Raw genomic sequence first — 21,639 nt, 5'->3', positions numbered from 1 at the left:
GCGGACGTGGAGTGTGCTCTAAACATACTGTATGCCAACATCAGTGAACTTGAGACCAGGTATCCGGAGGCTTTGCTCATTACAGCCGGGGACTTTAACCAGGCCAACCTCAGAAAGGCGCTGCCAGAGTTATACCAACATGTCTCCTGCCCCACTAGAGGCCCGAATATACTTGATCACTGCTACACAGCAGTCAAGGATGCCTACCGTTCCGTCCCACGACCTCACTTCGGAAAATCGGACCATCAGGCCGTACTCCTCCTCCCGGCTTACAAACAGAAACTGAAGCAGGAGGGCACGGTGTCAAAAGTAGTGTCGCGTTGGACAGAGGAAACGGATGAGGTCCTCCATGACTGCTTTGAATCGGTGGACTGGTTAGTATTCAAGGACTCGGCAGCTAACCTTGATGAGTATGCCTCAGTTGTCATAGACTTTATTTGGAAATGCACGGAGGACTGTGTGCCTCGCAAGATGATCCAGGTATTCCCTAAACGGAAACCTTGGATGAATTATGAGGTCAAGTCCCTTTTAAAGGCTAGAGCTGCGGCTTTTAGGTCTGGGGATACCAGTCGCTACTCGGAATCCAGGCGTGAACTCCGGAAAGCCATTAAGGGTGCCAAGAGGCAATATCGAGCCAAGTTGGAAGCCCAGGCTAACCAAAGGGATGCCAGTAGACTATGGCAGGGTCTAAATGAGATCACTGGGTGCAAAGAAAAGGCTGGGAATATCAATAACTGTGGCGCTTCTCTTCCTGACGAACTAAATGTATTCTACGCAAGATTTGAACAGAAGAGGAGCATCCCGCTCCCTCCGGATGAACCGGACCTGGTGGCATCGAGATTCATCGTCACCGAGGAGGACGTTAGAAGGGCCTTTCTGAAGATAAATCCAAAGAAGGCGACGGGCCCAAATGGCGTCCCAGGATGGGTTCTCCGGGCCTGTGCAAGCGAGCTAGCTGGAGTGTTTGCTGACATCTTCAACTGCTCCTTGCTTCAGTCTAAGATCCCCTCGTGTTTTAAGAAGGCAACGATAATCCCAGTGCCAAAGAAGAGCAAGGTGGCATGCCTGCTATGAAGTGCTTCGAGAGATTGGTTATGGCACACATCAACCACAGCCTACCGGTCAACCTCGACGTTTTGCAATTCGCCTACCGGAGCAACAGGTCAACGGCAGATGCCATCTCTCTGGCCCTACATTCCTCCTTAGAACACCTGGAGAATAAAGACACATACGTAAGGCTCCTTTTCATTGACTGCAGCTCTGCCTTTAATACCATCATTCCAAATAAACTGATTCCTAAGCTCTAGAACCTGGGCCTTAGCACTCAGATCTGCAGCTGGATCTTCAACTTCCTCACAGACAGAACCTAGGCTGTAAAAATAGGAGACAAGCACTCCTCTACAATCACTCTGAGCACCGGTGCCCCACAAGGCTGTGTACTCAGCCCCCTGCTGTACTCACTGTACACCCATGATTGTGTAGCCAAGTTTCCATCAAGCTCAATATATAAGTTTGCTGATGACACAACAATTGTAGGCTGTATCTCAGGTAATGATGAGTTTGAGTACAGAGAGGAAATTAAGAACCTGGTGGCATGATGCGAAGACAATAACCCATCCCTCAGCGTCAGCAAGACGAAGGAATTGGTTGTTGACTTCAGAAGGAGTAGCGGACCGCACGACCCAATTTACATCGGTGGTGCGCAAGTGGAACAGGTCAAAAGCTTTAAGTTCCTCAGGGTCAATATCACAAATGACGTGACTTGGTCCAACCAAGCAGAGTTCACTGCCAAGGCGGCCCACCAGCGCCTTTACTTCCTGAGAAAACTAAAGAAATTTGGCCTGTCCCCTAAAACCCTCACTAATGTTTATAGATGCACTGTAGAAAGCATTCTTCTGGGGTGCATCACAACCCGGTATGGAAGTTGTCCTGTCCAAGACCGAAAGAAGCTGCAGAAGATCGGGAACACGGCGCAGCACATCACACAAACCAATCTTCCATCCTTGGACTCACTTAACACCGCACGCTGTCGGAGCAGTGCTGCCAGGATAATCAAGGACACAACCCACCCAGTCAACACACTTTTCGTCCCTCTTCCCTCCGGGAGAAGGCTCAGGAGCTTGAAGACTCGTACGGCCAGATTTGGGAACAGCTTCTTTCCAACTGTGATAAAGACTGCTGAACGGATCCTGGCCCGGATCTGGGCCGTACCCTCCAAATATCCGGACCTGCCTCTCGGTTTTTTTGCACTACCTTACTTTCCATTTTTCTATTTATGATTTATAATTTAAGTTTTTAATATATACTAATTTTAATATTTTTAATATTTAATATTTGTAATCCAGGGAGTGGGAAGCGCAGAATCAAATATCGCTGTGATGATTGTACGTTCTAGTACCAATTGTTTGGTGACAATAAAGTATAAAGTTATCTGGATTTCTTGAAGATAGTTGTAGGAGATATAACTAACTTCACAGATGAGCAGACTTGCTAAGGAATAAAATTTGTCAAATCTCACACTGAATAAAATACCCATAATGCAAGAATACTATACATAAACCAAGAAGAGAAACTAATGAGGGTGAATGTGGTGAGTTTTATGGAATGCTGGCTTCTATATTGGATGGTTTTAAGTAGCAATAATTCATCGGCTACTTCTGAACCTCCCAAAATTCACATTTCAAAATAGTTCCTTAGATTGTAAAGTTATAAATGCCAAAATATATGCTAAATAGCATTTACACCCCTATTTTCCTAACTCTTAGAACAGGGTGGACAAGCATTTGAATAAAAATCAGCTGATCAAGTAAGTGCCAGCATTTGCAATGGACAAGCCTTGTCTAACAAACCAAACTGAATCTTGTAAATGACAATGAGAATGGTAGGTAAGCAAAGTCTATCATAAAATATAGGAGCAAAGAAGGCCATTCGGCCCATCGAGTCTGCTCCACCATTCAATCATGGGCAGATCCAATTCTTCCAGTCATCCCTACTTCCCTATCAATTTTATTAAAGTAGACTTCCAAAAGGTATTCAACAAGACCAAGAAGGAGACAGTTCACCAGGATGTTGCCCAAGTAGGGAAGTTTCAGTTATGAATAGAGACTGGATTTCCTCATAGCAGAAGAGGCGAAGGCAGGTTGTTTGATGGGGGCAAAGTGGGGTGGGGTCATGGGAGCCTGATGGAGATATACGAAATTCTGAGAGACATAGATGGGAGGAGATGGTTTAGAATAAAAAAATTCCTAGGGGGTCTAAGACCAGATGTATAATTTTAATGTAAGTTGTAAGAAGGAACTTGAGGAAGCTTTCTTTCTCCAAGGCAGTAGTTGAAATGGGCCAAAGGGTCTGTTTTGACACTGCATGACTTAATTAAGGCTGGAATAAAAAAAATGGTAAAAAAGTTATATTATTGTTAATGTAATATTGATGATATTATAATATCAATAATAATATTGTCAATATTGTAGTGGAATGCCAACTTTTAATTATCCAAATCTAAAACCATGCAACTCCAACCAGAGTGCTGCCCAATGACTTCCAGTCAGGTGGCAGCACACTCGGACTCAGTGGCCTCTCCAGGTCCAGCCAAAGGTGCAATTGCTTGTCCTTTACATCTTTTTCATGAATATTAAGAACACCAAGTACTACAAGTGCACCCCACCAGTGAGTTGCTGGATAACGGTGGAGCTCGACTTGCTGCGCACCATGTTGCAGCCTGCTTCAGCAGCTGAGTTCCGCTCTGGGTTGTGGGCTGGCTCTCCTGTTGGTGCTGCCCTCCAGTGTTCGCTCAGTGGAAGACAAGCTGGAATGCCTTTGTCTGCAACTGCAGTGAGCAATATGAGGAACTGCTATGGGTTTGTTCTGCAGAAATGTAGGTCCAGAACATCCATGCACCAATCTACAGGCCTCTTCACTGCGGGATTTGGGCTATATGATTTTTAATACATTTTCCTGTTATCATAATTATATGCACTACAGTATATGTGCTATGTGGTACTGTGTTTTGCACCTTGGCCCCAGAGGAACGCTGCTTCATTTGGCTATATTCATGTACACGATTGAATGACAATTAAACCTGAACTTGAGTCATGGCTGATGCAGCTCTGGATTATTGAGAAAATAGAAGTAAACCCAATGACTCCTTGAAGCTGTTGACTCATTCAATAAAGCTGAATTTCAACCACCAACACCATTTTTCCTAATATTCTTCATTCTTCTGCAACAACAATCAAATAAACACACAAGCAGATGAAGAGCTACTTTTGTTCCACATGCAACAGCAAATAATACCAGCCTGATGAGCAAAACATGTGCTATGTTAATTTCCTGATTAGTTTTCTAATAAAACAAATTAATTCATTCAGAAGATTTGTTTTAAGAAAAAAAATGAAAAAGAAAAGCAGTATTCTACAGCCCTAATTTATTGTCAATTAGATTTTTCTCTATACTAATGTGCTACTTGTTATGGCTTATAATACCAGTAGGTGCTTCAGTGGATAGACTGAATTATTGAGGTAAATTGCTCGTATACCTTGAACCTACCTCTCCTTTGACCAGATCTTTATGCCGCTGACAGTATACTTTCTTATCATCCAGGAACACACAATTCTTTGCTCGCGCACACATGAAGTGATAGTTGCTCTGGCAAGACGAAAGGCAGCAGCCAACAGTAGCCCCGGCTTTCTGGCAACGTTCACAGCGCTGAAAAAAGATAAATTTCCATTAGTTAATAAATGGAACCGCTTTGGACAGCCATTTGTCATGTTAGCGCTTGATAAAGTTTGAGTTTATAATTATGCTATCAAATTATCATCACAGACAATTGTTGTTGGATTGAACGCTCCCCACACAAGTTTTCAGTGCTATGATTTTTTTTGTCCCAGGATGCTCAATTTATCTGTATAAGTGAGGAAAATGATTAGTTTCCCAGGTTATTAAGATTCCAGACTGTAAGTGTTCAGTAGTTCCAGTATTTTCTGTTCTCAGATCATCTGCACTTCATGGTTTACTGTTTATTTAAAACTTCTGCTATTTACAGAGCTTATTTCCATCATCGTGACAGAATGACTAATCAATTAGATCACCTCCAGCAGAATGTGGGAAATACGGAGAGACAGAAAACTACTTGGTAAATGTTTTAAAAACACACTTAATAGATATAATATCTGGTGAGACTATCATTAACAATAAAATGAACTTATCATTAACAATGAAATGAACTTTATTCTGTCAGCATTATGCTGCTTATTCATCAGGGCAGCCCTCTCTATGGATCACTGGATGAACATAGAAATCCTTCACTCTTTATTTTATACCAGGTTAGGAAATTCCTTTGGAACTACTGGAGCTCACCAGTTGTTTGCCTCTGATAACAGCCATATGGACATTCTTCAATGATCCATCATCATCCTCGAAGACTTCCGCTGACCACAAGGCACAGTTTATGTGTGTCCATTCATTCTGACCGATGTACAGAAGACGTCCAGCATCCTAAAAGATTCAGTTATATCAATACTTGGATTCAAGATAGATTTACAACACCACTGGAATCGCCATGTCCCAATGGTTAGTTATTGTGTAAGCTGAAGATATCCTTTGAGATAACTCAAATGAAGTACTGTTTTCCCTCAGCCAGCTTTAGTGAATCTGTAAATAAAAAACTGAAAATGCTCAGTTCTATCTCAACAACTTTCAGAAGGCAGTAAGAACCAAACATTCTTTAATTTGTTAATAACGTTAAGGAAAGAAACTGGTTACTGATCAACCAACTTTCGTTTTCTACTGCATCTGTTCACAATGTGGGTAATTCAGGCAAGGACACATTTGCTTGGTCTTGCTAGTGTCCTGAGATTGCTACAACTTTATGGTGATGTTAAATAGGAAAATGCTGGTTTAACGCAAACATGAGGAAGTTAAAACACAGTGACAATGCATAAGTTATAATGTATGCCAAATTTGGACAGAGGAAAAAGGAGGTATAATTCATGCTGATATAGGCCAGAGCAGGGTGACGCTGCTGATAATGTATCCTGTGGTTCATGCAGGTGATCAATGTAAAACAAGGCAGAATCTAGTGACAGGGATTGCAACAGTGATGCATCTTGTCTAGGAAGGAGCTAACTTTCAGGTACTGATTACTGCATTACACTTCTGACTTAACAACACAACAATATTTTCTATCTTTGTACATTTAACTAGAGCTCATCAGGCAAAGTCTTGCTTTCCAAAGTGAACAAGGCAATGAAAGTTATATTTTAGAACTGTCAACTGATTTTTTTTAAAGTATACATTAAACCAGTTTTAGCTTGTGACAAAAGAAACAACATCTGATGAAAATCACAGAATTAGTATGAGAAGGCCTTGGTGAGTAGGGTAAAGGAAAACCCCAAGGCATTCTTCAATTATGTGAAGAAAAAAAGGATGGCAGGAGTCAGGGACAGTCAGAATGGCTTTGTGAAGGGCAGATCGTGTCTATCAAGCCTGAGAGAGTTGTTTGAGGAGCTGACCAGAGATACAGATGAGGGTAGTGCAGTGGATGTGATCTACATGGATAAACATATAACATATAACAAGGTTCCACACAGTAGGCTTATTCAGAAAGTCAGAAGGCATGGGATCCAGGGAAGTTTGGCTTGCCTGCAGAAAGCAGAGGGTCGTGGTAGACAGAGTACATTTGGATTGAAGGGTTGTGATTAGTGGTGTCCCACAAGGATCAGTTATGGAACCTCTACTTTTCATGATTTTTATTAACGACCTGGATGTGGGGGTAGAAGGGTGGGTTGGCAAGTTTGCAGACAACACAAAGGTTGGTGGTGTTGTAGATAGTGTAGAGAATTGTCGAAGATTGCAGAGAGACATTGATAGGATGCAGAAGTGGGCTGAGAAGTAGCAGATGGAGTTCATCCCGGAGAAGTGTGAGGTGGTACACTTCGGAAGGACAAACTCCAAGGCATAGTACAAAGTAAATGGCAGGATACTTGGTAGTGTGGAGGAGCAGAGGGATCTGGAAGTACATGCCCACAGATCCCTGAAAGTTGCCTCACAGGTAGATAGGGTAGTTAAGAAAGCTTATGGGGTGTTAGCTTTCATAAGTCGAGGGATAGAGTTTAAGAGTCGTGAGGTAATGATGCAGCTCTATAAAACTCTGGTTAGGCCACACTTAGAGTGCTGTGTCTGGTTCTGGTTGCCTTATTATAGGAAGGATGTGGAAGCATTGGAAAGAGTACAGAGGAGATTTACCAGGATGCTGCCTGGTTTAGAGAGTATGCATTATGATCAGTGATTAAGAGAGCTAGGGCTTTACTCTTTGGAGAGGAGGAGGATGAGAGGAGACATGATAGAGGTATACAAGATATTAAGAGGAAGTGATAGAGTGGACAGCCAGCCCCTCTTCCCCAGGGCACCACTGCTCAGTACAAGAGGACATGGCTCTAAGGTAAGGGGTGGGAAGTTCAAGGGGGATATTAGAGGAAGGTTTTTTACTCAGAGAGTGGTTGGTGCGTGGAATGCACTGCCTGAGTCAGTGGTGGAGGCAGATACACTAGTGAAAGTTAAGAGACTACTAGACAGGTATATGGAGGAATTTAAGGTGGGGGGGGGTATTTAGGAGGCAGGGTTTGAGGGTTGGCACAACATTGTGGGCCGAAGGGCCTGTACTATTCTATGTAATTTCTGATTTTCAATTGTGTGCCTATGGAACTATTTTACAGTCTAGGTATTTAAACAATTTAAAATCAAAAAAGTAAACTAAATTTACAAAACAAATTGCAAGCAAACTTGCATGCAGTAATTCAATCACAACAATGTTCAATCTATATTTGGTAGAATACATTTAATATACAAAAATAAATGACGTTTGTAACTTGCAACAAATAAATTTCAGCAACTTTGAATTAGCTGCAGATACTCACATTTTTGTTGTCATCTCCATATTTCAGGCAAAGTACACACTGCCTATTGTCTTCAACATCTGGAGGAGGGTCAATATCTGGGCTCTCCTCCCGACTTCTATCTGAACCTTACCAAGAAAACAAACTCAAGTTATACCATACTTCACTGAAATAATGTTGTAATTATTAATCATGAATGTTCCTCTTTAAACACTTCCAAAACTTCCACAAACTACTAGCCAGTTTTAAATGAACTGACCATAACGTAGTGGTATAAATGTAGCAGTATTTTGACAACAATTATTCAGAATTCTTATTTGCCTGGAGACACGTAGAAGTATGTTGGACTAAGTAGGTAGTTAGTGGTTTGACATAAACAACTCTACAGGAATCTCAATAAATCCAGTTAAATGAATACAGGCTTCTGGGTTCTGTTGTCGAGAACTACTCTAAACTGAACAGTTTGCGAATCAGAAATAAACAAAAACAGAGTATGGGAGAAAATCAAGGAAGTATGATGGGAAAGGAAGCAGGTGTAGAAAGAGTGGCCACCAGCCAACTTCACCGACTCAGTGAGCCAATGAAGTTGCTCAGCACTCCCAGCTCTGCTCAACTCGATTTCTGTGGCTCAAGTGAGAGAAAGCATGTGGAAATACCCCATCCAGCAAGACCACCTTGCTGCTCATACATGTGGGCTGTCCATAAGTGGGGTATTCATAACTTGAGCAGATCTTCAGGGCATAGAAGTCTCTCTGCAAAATGCAGAGATGGTAGACAAGTATCGATCTAGTCCAGTTGTTCGTAATGTGAATTTGTGGTAGAAATTGCTCTTATTTGGCATTTGGTTTGTGGCCTCATGGCCTGAAAGACCAAGTGTTCCAAGGCTTATTTATTATGCAGGACAACTTTATAAATTTGTATTCAGTAAGGGTTGGAGGGCTTATGGATGGGGAAAGAAAGGACTAGATGGGATAGAGTTTGTCAAATGTGTTCAGGACAGTTTCTTTAATCAGTACATAGGAGTCCCAACAAGAGAGTGTGCAAGAGAATGAGACAGGGCAGGTGACAGAAGTTTGCATACAGGAACACTTTGCATCTAGTGATCATAATGCCATCAGTTTCAAGGTAATTATGGAAAGGGTGAGCCTGGTCTTTGGGTCAAAATTCTAAATTGGAGAAAGGCCAATTTTGATGTTACCAGAAAGGATCTGGCAAGTGCGGATTGGGACAGACTATTTCCTGGCAAAGGCATACTTGGTAAGTGGCAGGCATTCAAAAGTGAAATTTTGAGAGTACAAAGTTTGTATGTTCCTGTCAGAATAAAAGCAAGAACAGGTTTAGGGAACCTTAGTTTTTAAGAGATATCGAGGCCCTGGTTAAGGCAAAAAAAAAGAGGTACATAGCAGCTACAGGCAGGTAGGAACAAATGAGGAACTTGAGTAGTACAAGAAGTGCAAGAGAACACTTAAGAATGAAATCAGGAGGGCTAAAAGAAGGCATGAGGTTGCTCTAGCATACAAGGTGAAGGAGAATCCTAAGGGATTCTACAGATATATTAAGAGCAAAAGGATAACAAAGGACAAAATTGGTCCTCTGGAAATTCAGAATGGTAATCTATGCGTGGAGCCAAAAGAGACTGGGATATATTAAATGGATTTTTTGCATCTGTAGTTACTCGGGAGATGGACACAGAGTCTGTAGAAGTGGGACAAAGCAGCAGCAAGATCTTGGACACTATACAGAAATTCAGAGGAGGAGGTGTTTGCTGTCTTGAGGCAAATTAGGGTCCAGACCAGATAAGGTGTTCCCTTGTACGCCATGGGGGGCAAGTGCAGAAATTGCAGGGAACCGAGCAGAGATATTTAAATAGTCCTTAGCGACAGGTGAGGTACCGGGGGATTGGAGGATAGCTAATGTTGTTTCATTGTTTAAGAAAGGCTTTAAGAGCAAACCAGGAAATTATAAGCCAGTAAGTGTAAAATCAGTAGTGGGAATGTTAATGGAAAATATTCTAAGAGATATGACTTTGTGCATGGTAGGAAGTGTCTAACCAATCTTACAGAATTTTTTTGAGGAAGTTACCAGTAAAGTTGAAGACAAGGCAGTAGATGTTGTCTACTTGGACTTCAGCAAGGTATTTGACAAGACCCGCATGGGAGGTTAGTAAATAAGGGTCAGTCACTTGGCATTCAAGATGAGGCAGTAAATGGGATTAGACAGTGGCTTTGCAGGAGAAGCCAGAGAGTGACTGGAGGCGTGTGACTAGTGGAGTGCCACAGGGATCAGTGCTGGGTCCATTGTTATTTGTCATCTATATCAACGATCTGGTTGACAACATGGTTAACTCAATCAGCAAATTTGCAGATGACACGGGATGTAGTGGACAGCAGGAAAACTATTAAAGCTTACAGCGGGATATGGACCAGCTGGAAAAGGGGGTTAAAAAATAGCAGATGAAACTTAATGCAGACAAGTGTGAAGTGTTGTACTTTTGGAGGATCAACCAGGATAGGTCTTACAGGGAGTGGTAGGGCACTGAGGAGTGTGGTAGAACAAAGGGAATTGGGGATATTGGTCTATAATTCATTGAAAGTGACATCACAGGTAGATAGGGTCATAAAGAAAGCTTTTGGCACATTGGCCTTCGTAAATCAAAGTACTGAGTACAGTAGTTGGAATGTTATGTTGAAGTTGTGTAAGACATTGGTGAAGCCTAATTTGCAGTATTATGTTCTGTTTTGGTCAGCTACCTGCAGAAAAGATGTAAATAAGGTTGAAAGAATACAGAGAAAATTTACAAGGATGTTGCTGGGATTGGAGGACCCGAGTTATAAGGAAAAATTGAATAGGTTTGAACCTTTATTCCACAGAATGTAGAAGATTGAGGGGGGATTTGACAGAGGTACAGGTGTGCCCTGCTTTTTAAACGTTCCCTTTATGACACTTCGCTGTTACGAAAGACCTACATTAGTTACCTGTTTTCGCTAACAGAAAGTGTTTTAACTGTTACAAAAAAAGGCAGTGCGCGCCCCGAGCAGCCAAGCTCCTCTCCCGCAACTGCATTCTAGCTGGCATTGCTTAAACACGTGCCTGTGAGCATCTGTGCTTTATGTCGATTTATTTTGAGCACCTGTTTGCAAGATGAGTTCTAAGGTATCAGAAAAGCCTAAAAGAGCTCGTAAGGGTGTTACACTTAGTGTAAAACTAGACATAATTAAGTATTTCGATCGTGGTGAACGAAGTAAGGACAAAGTGAGTTTGGCTTGTGGAAGTTGACAAAGATGAAGTTGAAGAGGTTTTGGCATCCCATGACCAAGAACTGATAGACGAAGAGCTGATGCAATTGGAAGAGGAAAGGATAACAATCGAAACCGAATGCAGTAGCGAACTGACCGAAAGTGAAGTCGTCCAGGAACTGAACGTGAAGCAACTGCATGAGATTTTCACTGCAATGATTGCAGAAAAGTACAACTTTAACCTTGAAAGGGTATGTAGGTTTAGGGCATATTTGCAGGATGGTTTGAGTGCTTACAAAGAACTGTATGATAGAAAAATGCACGAGGCTAAGCAATCAAGCATACGGTTGTTTCTCAAGCCTTCCACATCAGCCACAGCAGACAACGAACCTCAACCTTCGACATCGAGGCAGGCAGACATAGAAGAAGATGACCTGCCTGCCCTGATGGAAACAGATGACGATAAGATGACACCCCAGTGGTTCTCAGCCTCCGGGCTGCGGACCGATACATTGCTGCGAAGCATGCAGTGGTGCAGCGGTAGCCGGGACGCACTCAGCACATCTTTAAGAAAAAAGCCGAAATAAACAAGCTAATTAATTAGGTGCCGCCCGGCACGTAAATGTTGGCCCAGGTCAGAGGCGACGCAACACTGCATGCTTCGCGGATCGGTATCGGTCGGCGGCCCGGGGGTTGGGGTCCACTGCACCACCCCAACCTCCAACGACTCAGCCTAACACACCATCATCAGTGTGCTCGGCGCTGTCTTCCCGATTCCAGTAAGTGATACTACACTGTACATACATTATTTCTATTTTATAGGCTATATATTTTTATGTGTTATTTGGCATGATTTGGCAGGTTATTTTTTGGGTCTGCGAATGCTCACAAATTTTTCCCATATAAATAAATGGTAATTGCTTCTTCACTTTACGACATTCTGGCTTACGAACTGTTTCATAGGAACGCTCTACCTTTGGATGGCGGGGGAAACCTGTATACAAAATTATTATGAGGGGTATAGGTAGTAAGTAGTCTTTGTCCATTGAGTTTGGGTGAGACTACAACTAGAGGTCATGATTAAAGGCTGAAAGGTGAAATGTTTAAGGAGAACATGGGGGGAGGGGATTTCTTCACTCAGGAGGCGGTGAGAGTGTGCAACTTCAATGTCAACATATAGGAGAAATTTGGATAGGTGCACTGATGGAAATGGTATGGAGGGTTATGGTCTGGGTGCAGGTTGATGGGGCCTGTTTAAATGGAACAGCCTGGACTAGTTGGGCTGAAGGACCTGTTTCTGTGCTGTAGTTTCAAATGACTTTATGACAATGGGAAAGTGAGTTTCTAAATATTAGGTGAGTTATAATTTGATCAGTATATAAAGATACAAAGCATAAATTACACACAGATTTGCAATTTTAATCCCATTTCAAAACTAGGAAGATGGAAGGAACATTATTTAATGTCTATGGGTTCAACTCAAATGCTGAGTTGAACCATTCATCAGGACTGGAAAAATAAGATGAGAAGTCAGAGTAAGAAGGTGGGCGGAGGAGAAGAAGTAGTACAAGGTGGTAGGTGGTGGGTGAAACTGGGAGAGGGGGGAGAGCTGGAGTAAAGAGCTGGGAAGTTAATAGGTGAAAGAGATAAAGGGTTGGAGAAGGGGAAATCTGATAGGAGAGGGGAGAAGACCATGGAAGTAAGGGAAAGGGGAGGACCACCAGAGGGAGGTAACAGGCAGGTAAGGATATCATGTGAGAGAGGGCAACGGGAATAGGGAATGGTGGGGGGTAATACCAGAAGTTCATGCCATCAGGCTGGAGGCTACCCATACAGAATATATGGTGTTGCTCCTCCACCCTGAGTGTGGCCTCATTGCGACAGGAGAGGAGACCATGGACTGACAGCATCAATTTCTGTAGTACCTTGCAAATTATGCCAAATCCAAAAGCAAACTGGGACATGCCAATAACTTGCTCACATACTGGCTTGCATGCAATGGTTTAATTGACCACACTGAATGTAGCTTCATTACTTTACAATGTATTGAAGACACGATGGTCAATGCTCCCTGGATGCAGCTTTGCTTTCGGAAGATATGCAAGAAGAAATTATAATTTTAATAATGTTATGCTGACTGAATACAAAAAGGTCGAAAACCCTCTGGGATAATGGCAGAATGTTTACTTCCATGGGACATTCCATCAGCTCTTGCTTTTGAGAAATTCTTCGGTATAATTTGAAAATCTCTATTCGCAGCCTCAATTAAAATAAGCAATACGATAATACACCACTAGATGACTAACATGAACTGTAAATGCAGGTCATTTACAATAATACATTCAGCTGATACTAGAAAACCAGTATTGCATATTTTCAAAATAAACTACAATAAGGCAACACAAACACCTTGAGCTCATCCCAACCCCCACTGAACAGACTATATCAGTTTGATCTTCCAACTTCAAGAGCTCCTTTCAGGTGTCCACAGGCACTAAATCAGCCATAAAACATAACCAGAGCCTGGTTACCTCACCCAAATCAGGCAACACCCAAGTGGCAGTGCTGAGCTTAGGTCTGAAAAATAAATCTAGGGCCCCAGGCTGCCTCTTATAAATGAATGCAACAAGCAGCAGAACCTCTACAAGATTACTGCAAGAGCTGCCCTTAGTCCATCGCATGACTGTGTCAATACCTATCATAAGGTGAGTTTACCTCTTAAAAGGACACTAAAATAGTCCATTAATGTTCAATAAATGGTGAATTTATTTATGAGCCGCTTTCTACATCTTACACAGAATAAAAAAAAACATTTAAATAACCAAAAGCTATATTAAGGAAAACAAAGGCAACTGCTGTTGATGCTATGATTTTTTTCAAGCTTACAATACCACTGTGCCCACTTATGGAAATGTTCACAATTGTGCCCAAATTTTCCCTGAACCCTTGGTCATTTGCCTGGATTCATTTCACAGAACATGTCTGCATCAACCATTATTCCAATCTATTTAACCCCATCTGTCAGTACATGGTCCACATTCCTCCATTTCCTGCCTGTCTATCTAAGTTTCTCTTAAATGTTGCTGTTCTATCTGCTTTTACCACTTCCCCTGGCAGGGTGTTCCAGGCGCCTATCAACCTCTGTGTAAAACAATACCTTGTAGAAATTCTTTACTTTTCACATCTCACCTTTTGTATTTGACATTTCCACTCTGGGAAAGAGACTGACATTTTATATACGATCAGCTGCATCTCAATCTGACATTTCAAGGAAAACAATCAAAGTTTGTCCAACTCTCCTTATAGACAATACAATCCAATTGACTCAAAGACAAAATGATTTTAGTAATCTGGTCATACCAGCTGTTATTGCAAACGGTGGTGGAGGCAGAGGCACTGGTAAGTCAGGATCTCCTGGTCCTTTCGGCTGTGGTGCAGGTATAATCTTCTTAGTAAGCGCTGGCTGTTCAGTACGTGTGCTGTCATCCCGCTCTTGCCACTGAGCATAGTTGTGATCAGATGATGGTGGCAACACAGCATTGGGAAGCATTCCACTACTGAAATACATCAGGTTTTGACAAATAATAATTTTGAGAATTTGCTGTACTAAACTCAGAAGCAATTTAATCTATTTGGCTATGTCAATGGCCACCCTCTTGTTTCTGATATACACATAAAATGCTTTGGGGTTCTCCTAAATCCTACTCATCAGGGACTTGATCCCTCCTAATTCTTAAAGTTATTTCTTTATATTCCTAATAAATACACTTCAGACCATCAGTCCACACCAAGTTCATTAACCTGACCCTGCCAGTTCTTTCAATCAGACATACTCAAGCTAACCTCTATCTTCACCTTAACCTCTCCGTGTACTGTTCTGAAGCCCTTTCTCCTGCATCACTTTTTTAGCTACATCTTAAACTGGACTGTCTTCCTCTTTCTTTTTAAACCTCGCGAGCAGGTGGCACAGGGAGTAAGCTCAAGATTATAACCCTGGAGGCCTTTCTTCGAAATTTTTAGCCTAACTTCCCAAATTACTTTTGCAGGACTTCAATTCTCTACCTGCCCATGTCATTAGTAGTAATATGGGCCACGATCTCTGATTGTTCACATTTCCCTGTCCGAATACAATGTACCTGCTCTGACACATCCATGATCCTGGTACCACAAAGGGAACACACCACCCTGAAACTGCACTCTTGGCCACAGGAATGCTTATATGTGCTCTTGACCAGTCTCCTATCACTAGCACTCACATACATTTCAACACCTCTTGCTAAATAACAGAGTTAGTTGCGTTGCTACTGCTCCAGCTGCTGCTTTTGTGTTCCTCTGAAAAGCCATTCCAACAGTATCCAAAACAGTATACTTGTTAAATACAAACTAGTTCCCAATTACAAAGAAAATACAACTCAAAAATAGATGGTGCAATGAAATTCATCTATGCTGGTGTTTATCTCCTCCCATTCCATCCACCATATTTTGAACAACTTTTAGTTTTGATTCACATCCACAGAGTAGTCAAATTAAAATACTTACGTTTACAAATATTTAATTATGTTCACAAAAACATAACTCAGGGATTGGCAAGGATGAGAGGGTGCTTGTGGAATCTCAAAAATAATCAAAATTTAATTTCCTGCATACGTTCTTGCTTGTCCACATTGTGGACAATAGCACCAATAATGAAAACCTCAACATTTCAGTGACAGCAGTTTCACAGCTTCAAGCCTCAACTCAAATAAAACCAGAAACATACTACTTTCTTTATTTACAAAGGCCAATAATGACAATAGTACTCACTTTGGGGTGACCCTATTAGGCTCCCAGAACTTGGACTCCTTCACACTAAACCATGGGAAGAATCGTTCCATTTGCTACACAAGAAGCAAACACAGGTATTGTTAGATTAAAGGCTGTCCAAGAATTCAATTAAATGCACAACATCAGATATGTGTAGCTATCCTTTCAATTATCACACCCTCTCAAATCTGAACCTAGCTGGTAAACACACCAGGCAAAAAGCCTCTTCACTGATGCTGAGCAAAAACAAACAAAAAATGTTGCAATACACTCAGCCAGTTAGGGTAATGCCTGTGAAAAAAAAATCAAATCATTAACTTTTCAGGCACTTCTGTTTTAAGCATTTTGTAATCTGAAGTATGCAAGGACAGTCACTGGGACTGTTTGAAGAGACTGGTGTCAGTTATGAAAGTAAAAGCTTATACTTGACACTGCTCGACCATCCAGGCTTAATATATCTTCAGCAGGATAACAAAATTTCATAATTAAACAAACTTACAATGACACACAGTCATCACCTTAACCCTCATGTCAATTATTGTTTAGTTCAGAAATTTGCAAACAGAAGGGCGATTATGAGATTCAGGCTTTGGCAAGGAGACTCAAAAATTACTGGTGTTTATTTTTCATAAAATTTTATTTCTGTAAGCAGCTGATTGCAGCATCTGAAACAAAGGCTCACTATACAACACTTAACATCACATGCATACAACAAACAAATTATACAGGAGTACAGTGAAAGGATGTATCAAATGATATAAAGTAAAAGAAACAAAGCCAAACTGCACTCCTTTGTAGTTTAAATAGACAATTTAAGGACAAAATGGCAAAGTGAATATGTAGTCTCCAAACTCTGAATACTCAATTTTTTTAAGCTTGTAGAAAATTCTGCAAATAAACATATCTGCATCTGAGAAGAAAAAAAGGATATTTTTTCATCCACTCTTTAATGACATTGACTTTGTGTCAAATTATTTACTTTCAAACAAATGTTCTCTTTAGTTGTGAATACCATAAGAATTGGGAAAGACTGTCTAGCCTATCAAGCAAACCTTTATCAGTGAAATAGCTAAATAAACTGTTGTTCACTTCTGGTGATAAAGTTGAAGCAAGAGCAAAAACATCATTTGTTAGAACATGACATTTATCCACATTTCAAAATCTAGGCAGAATTAGATGAGAGTTGCCAGTCTGCATCATTGCAGTTCTACAGATGAAATTACTGCCACAATGCTGTATGGGTGGGGAGTTCCAGGAATTAGCCAGCAATGAAGGAGTACAGTACAGGCCCTTTGACTCACGATGTGATGCTGACCCTTTAATCTACTCCAAGATCAACCTAAATCTTTCTTCTCACATAGTCCTTCAATTTCATTTCATCCATGTACCAATCTAAGAGTTCTCTTAAATATATCTGATGTATCTGCCTCAACCACTACCCCCGGGCAGCGTATTCCATTCACTTATCATTCTGTGTTAAAAAAAAACACATACCACCTCTTACATACTCTCATATTTAAATCTTAAAATTATGGCCTCTTGTATTAGCCAGTTCCACCCTGGGAAAAAGCAATAGCTCTCTATTTCTATCTATACATCTTATACACCGCTATCAATTCACCCCTCATTCTCCTTTTTTCCAAAGACCTATGCCTCTTATCTTGTACATCTCTATCTATCAAGTCACTCTCACCCTCCTTTCGTCCAAAGAGAAAAGCCCTAGCTTTCTCAACTCTCCTTGCAGGCCGTGCTCTCTAATCCAGGCATCACTCTGGTAATCTCCTCTGCCCCCTCTCTAAAGCTTCCACATTATTCCTATAATGAGGCCACCAGAACCAAACACAATATTCCAGGTGTGGTCTAACCAGGGTTTTATGGAGCTGGAATATCACCTCACTGGTCTTGAACTCAATCCTCCCGTCTAATGAAGGCCAGCACACCAAGCGCCTTCTTAACCACCTATCAATTTGCACAGCAACTTTGAAAGATCTATAGATGTTGACCCCCAAGATCCTTCTGTTCCTCCACACTGCTAAAAATCTTGCCATTAACTTTGTACTCTGCCTTCTGAAGTGTATCCCTTCACATTTCTCTGGACTGAACTTTATCTGGCACTTCTCAACCAAGCTCTGCATCCTATCAATGTCCCATGGTAACCTACGACAGCAAGATGTTCAACTTGGAGGGGAACCTACAGATGGTGCTAGTGCTATTGTTCTTTTTTGGTGTGAGTAAACGCAATCCTTTTTCAGATGGCACAACCTGAGATGCAACAGAGATCCACTGAGATGCAACACAGAGCATCATAGGAAGTCATTCCTGCTTGTGGCCATCAAATTTTACAACTCCTCCCTTGGAGGGTCAGACACCCTGAGCCAATAGGCTGGTCCTGGACTTATTTCCTGGCATAATTTACATATTACTATTTAACTATTTATGGTTTTATTACTATTTATTATTTATGGTGCAACTGTAATGAAAACCAATTTCCCCCGGGATCAATAAAGTATGACTATCACTATCCTAACTGTAGCCATTCTCTACCTTTGATGTAAGGAATTAATGTTTAATATGTGGATGGGACACCAGTCGAATTCCAATCATACAGTTTTGTCCTGGATGGTAACACATCTTAGAGCTACACTCATATAGGCTTCTAAACCCATCTCTGCAGGCTCTTGCTAATAATCAGTACTTATGTGAGGAAAGAGGAGGACAAGGACAGATTCTTGGGAAGTTAAGAGGTAAAAATACATGAGCAAGATATGGGCGGCTAGCTAAAAATAAGTCACCGAGTACAGGAGGAGAGTGCCAAATGTGGCATGGTTAGTTACAGACGATGCAAAGGAAGAAAATATTGACATTAAATAGGATTGCTAAAATCCTATGGTAGACTTGGAAACCTGACTGCATAACTTAAGCTGTGAGAAAGAAAATCAAGTTTGAGGAACTTTACTTCTCTTTCCCTTCAAGCTCCAATTTAATGGGCAAAGATTGGGAGGTGGAGTGGGAAAGGCAGGGATGAAGGAAGGACAATTAGGGGAACTTACTTCTGAGAGCCAATGACAACATATTTCAAAGTGAGGAAACAGTACCTGAAGAGAGTGATCCAAAAGAGTGGGAAGGGAAGGTTAGTGGGCCAGCATTTTAGTGGAAATGCAGTCTAGGGGTCAGAGTTGGGAAAATTAAAAAGATGAGTATGGAGACATCATGAAATGAGATAATGAGATAAAAAAGACCTAATCGCAACATAAACACCACCATTTCAAAACTTTAAAGAAAACTTAAGTGGGACTCTGGAACTGAACAATCTCAAAAATACTGCTGAAATATTCTGACCAAGAAAGTCAGGACTAAGATGGAATATTCAATCACTCAACAAGAGAAATAATACACAAGTTGCTATGATTAACCTGTGATAACAGTTGGTGGTTGTTGCTTGGAGACATAATTTTTTTCAGCATGATTGCATCTTAACGTTTTAATACTGCAAAATTATTTTGCATTGATATGCACTCTAAAGCACATAGAAATTACCAATCCTCCTTACCCGTATAAAGAACGCCTTGACCATGCTATTGGCTTTTTTGTTTTCAGGTTGCCCTCCATCACAGTTCATTGCTGTTTGAATGATCTTTACAATGTCATCACTGAACTCCAGCTGAACATAACAACAGTAGATAATCAGGCATTACAGCATTTGTCAACAGATTGCATATGTTAATTTTAGGAGTCTGACCCATGTGAAGATACCACATGATGCAGAACATAAGGCAAGTCATAAGTCTTTCGTCATGGACTACACATTATTTCAAATATTTTTCAATATTTTTCAAAATTTCTCGACAGGCAAATAAACCAGAATCTTACCACCGAATGGTATCTCTCCTGATCCATTTTCCTCTTTACTCCTTCCAGATCAAGAGGTTGTTCATCCTGCTGGTTTACTTCTGTAAGAACTGGAGGATCAGGGCCTTCTGGTGAGCTTCTAGCAGGGACAGCTTCTTCAGTCTCTGGATTTAGGTCGGGAGGTTTGGCTGCCTGGTAAAAAGACAGCAAGTGGAACTCAGCTGTATAATGTTTCACTTGCCTATTATTCGCACTTCAATTTCTGCACTATGAAAGCTTCAAATCACATGTGCAGTTCTGGTCACCCAGCTATAGGAAGGACATTATTCATCTGGAAAGGGTGCAGAAAAGATTCACAAGAATATTACCAGAACTGCAGGGCTTGAGTTGCAAGAAAAGATAGATCGGGACATTTTTACCTGGAGGACAGGAGAGGGGTGACTGTATAGAGGTTTATAAAATCATGTGGGGTGTAGATAAGGTGGACTGTCATAGTCTTTTCCCCCTGGGTAAGTGGGGGGGAGGGTGTTCAAGTAGGGTTAAACTCACCTCAACATGTCTTTTACAGTTAGGGTTGCCAACTTTCTCACTCCCAAATAAGGGACAAAAGTAGCAGTCAAATCCCGGGACACTTTACCCCAGGAAGGACTACCATGACCATGAAGCCTTGCGCGGGCACCTGTGTGCGCATGCATGACATGCGCATGTGATGTGCGCATGCGCGTACGTGCCGATTTTTTCCCCTACAATCGGTTTTGCCTTCATCATCCCGACTGTAGTGTACGTACATTATTTCTACTTTATATAGGCTGTGTATTTATCATATCATTCCTGCTTTTACTATATGCTAGTGTATTTATTTTCAGTTTTATGTGTTATTTGGCATAATTTGTTAGGTTATTTTTTGGGTCTGGGAACACTCAAAAATTTTCCACATATAAATTAATGGTAATTGCTTCTTCGCTTCACACCATTTCGGCACGAAATATTTCACAGGAACGCTCTACCTTAGCGGGGGAAATATGGGACAAGCCAACTTAGCCCAATATATGGGATGTCCAGGCAAATACGGGACAGGTGGCAACCCTATGTTCAAGTTCAACAGTGTGTGACAGGGAATGAGGAAGGGTGCAGATGACTCATATCGTTTCCTCACGGCCAGGTAGCACATGCTTTGCGGCCCGGTGGTTGGGGACCGCTATGGTATGGAATGAGCTGCCAGAGAGCACTGAAGAAGTGGTTACAAATACAATGTTTCAAAAATATTTGGACAGGTACACGAACAGGTATGGTTAAGAGAGATATGGGCTAAATGCATATAAATGGGACTCGCACAGATAGGCATCTTGGTTGGAATGGACTGGCAGGGCAAAGAGCCTGTTTCTCTGCTCTATGACTCTATGGCTATGGGGTGACACAGTAGTGTAGTGGTTAGCACAATGCTTTACAGTACCAGCGACCTGGGTTAAATGCCCGCTGTTGTCTATAAGGAGTTTGTACGTTCTCCCTGTGACCACGTGGGTTTCCCCCAGTGTTTCAGTTTCCTCCCACGATCTAAAGACATACTGGCTGGTAGGTTAACTGAGCATTGTAAATTGTCCCGTGATTAGGGTAGGATTAAATCAGGGGTTACTGGACAGTGCAGCTCAAAGGGCCAGAAAGGCCTATTCCACGCTATATCTCAGTGAGTAAATAACTAAGGCCTGATTTTATAATCGAAATCAAATACTGATACCCAAATAACATAGAACATAAATCAGGAAAGGACAAGTACAAAATAATTGTTCCCTTCTGTTCAATGTTCTTTTACTTCCTATTGTTCCTTTCGAGATTCTCGTTCCCATACACAGATGAGAAAG

General features: G+C 41.4%; 1 protein-coding gene across 4 annotated transcripts in view; it reads right to left on the bottom strand.

Annotated features, from left to right (window-relative positions):
* Nucleotides 1-21,639, bottom strand: part of kmt2a (lysine (K)-specific methyltransferase 2A) — a 194,021-nt gene that overhangs the window by 60,487 nt on the left and 111,895 nt on the right. For all 4 annotated transcript variants that reach the window (XR_010016608.1, XM_063038155.1, XM_063038156.1 and 1 more), the window contains exons 16-22: nt 19,802-19,972; nt 19,482-19,592; nt 15,932-16,005; nt 14,489-14,685; nt 7,914-8,020; nt 5,356-5,493; nt 4,546-4,704 (exon numbers count right to left, since the gene is read on the bottom strand). Coding sequence is in view for 3 of the 4 variants with exons in the window: in XM_063038155.1 (XP_062894225.1) it covers nt 4,546-4,704; nt 5,356-5,493; nt 7,914-8,020; nt 14,489-14,685; nt 15,932-16,005; nt 19,482-19,592; nt 19,802-19,972 (957 nt within the window). In the remaining variant the exon portion in view is untranslated. The remainder of the gene's footprint in view (nt 1-4,545; nt 4,705-5,355; nt 5,494-7,913; nt 8,021-14,488; nt 14,686-15,931; nt 16,006-19,481; nt 19,593-19,801; nt 19,973-21,639) is intronic.

The sequence above is a fragment of the Mobula hypostoma genome, chromosome X2 (genome assembly GCF_963921235.1).
Source record: "Mobula hypostoma chromosome X2, sMobHyp1.1, whole genome shotgun sequence".
NCBI lineage: Eukaryota > Metazoa > Chordata > Chondrichthyes > Myliobatiformes > Myliobatidae > Mobula > Mobula hypostoma.
The sequence above is the reverse complement of the archived record's forward strand: the minus strand, read 5'-3'. Positions and strand labels throughout refer to the sequence as shown.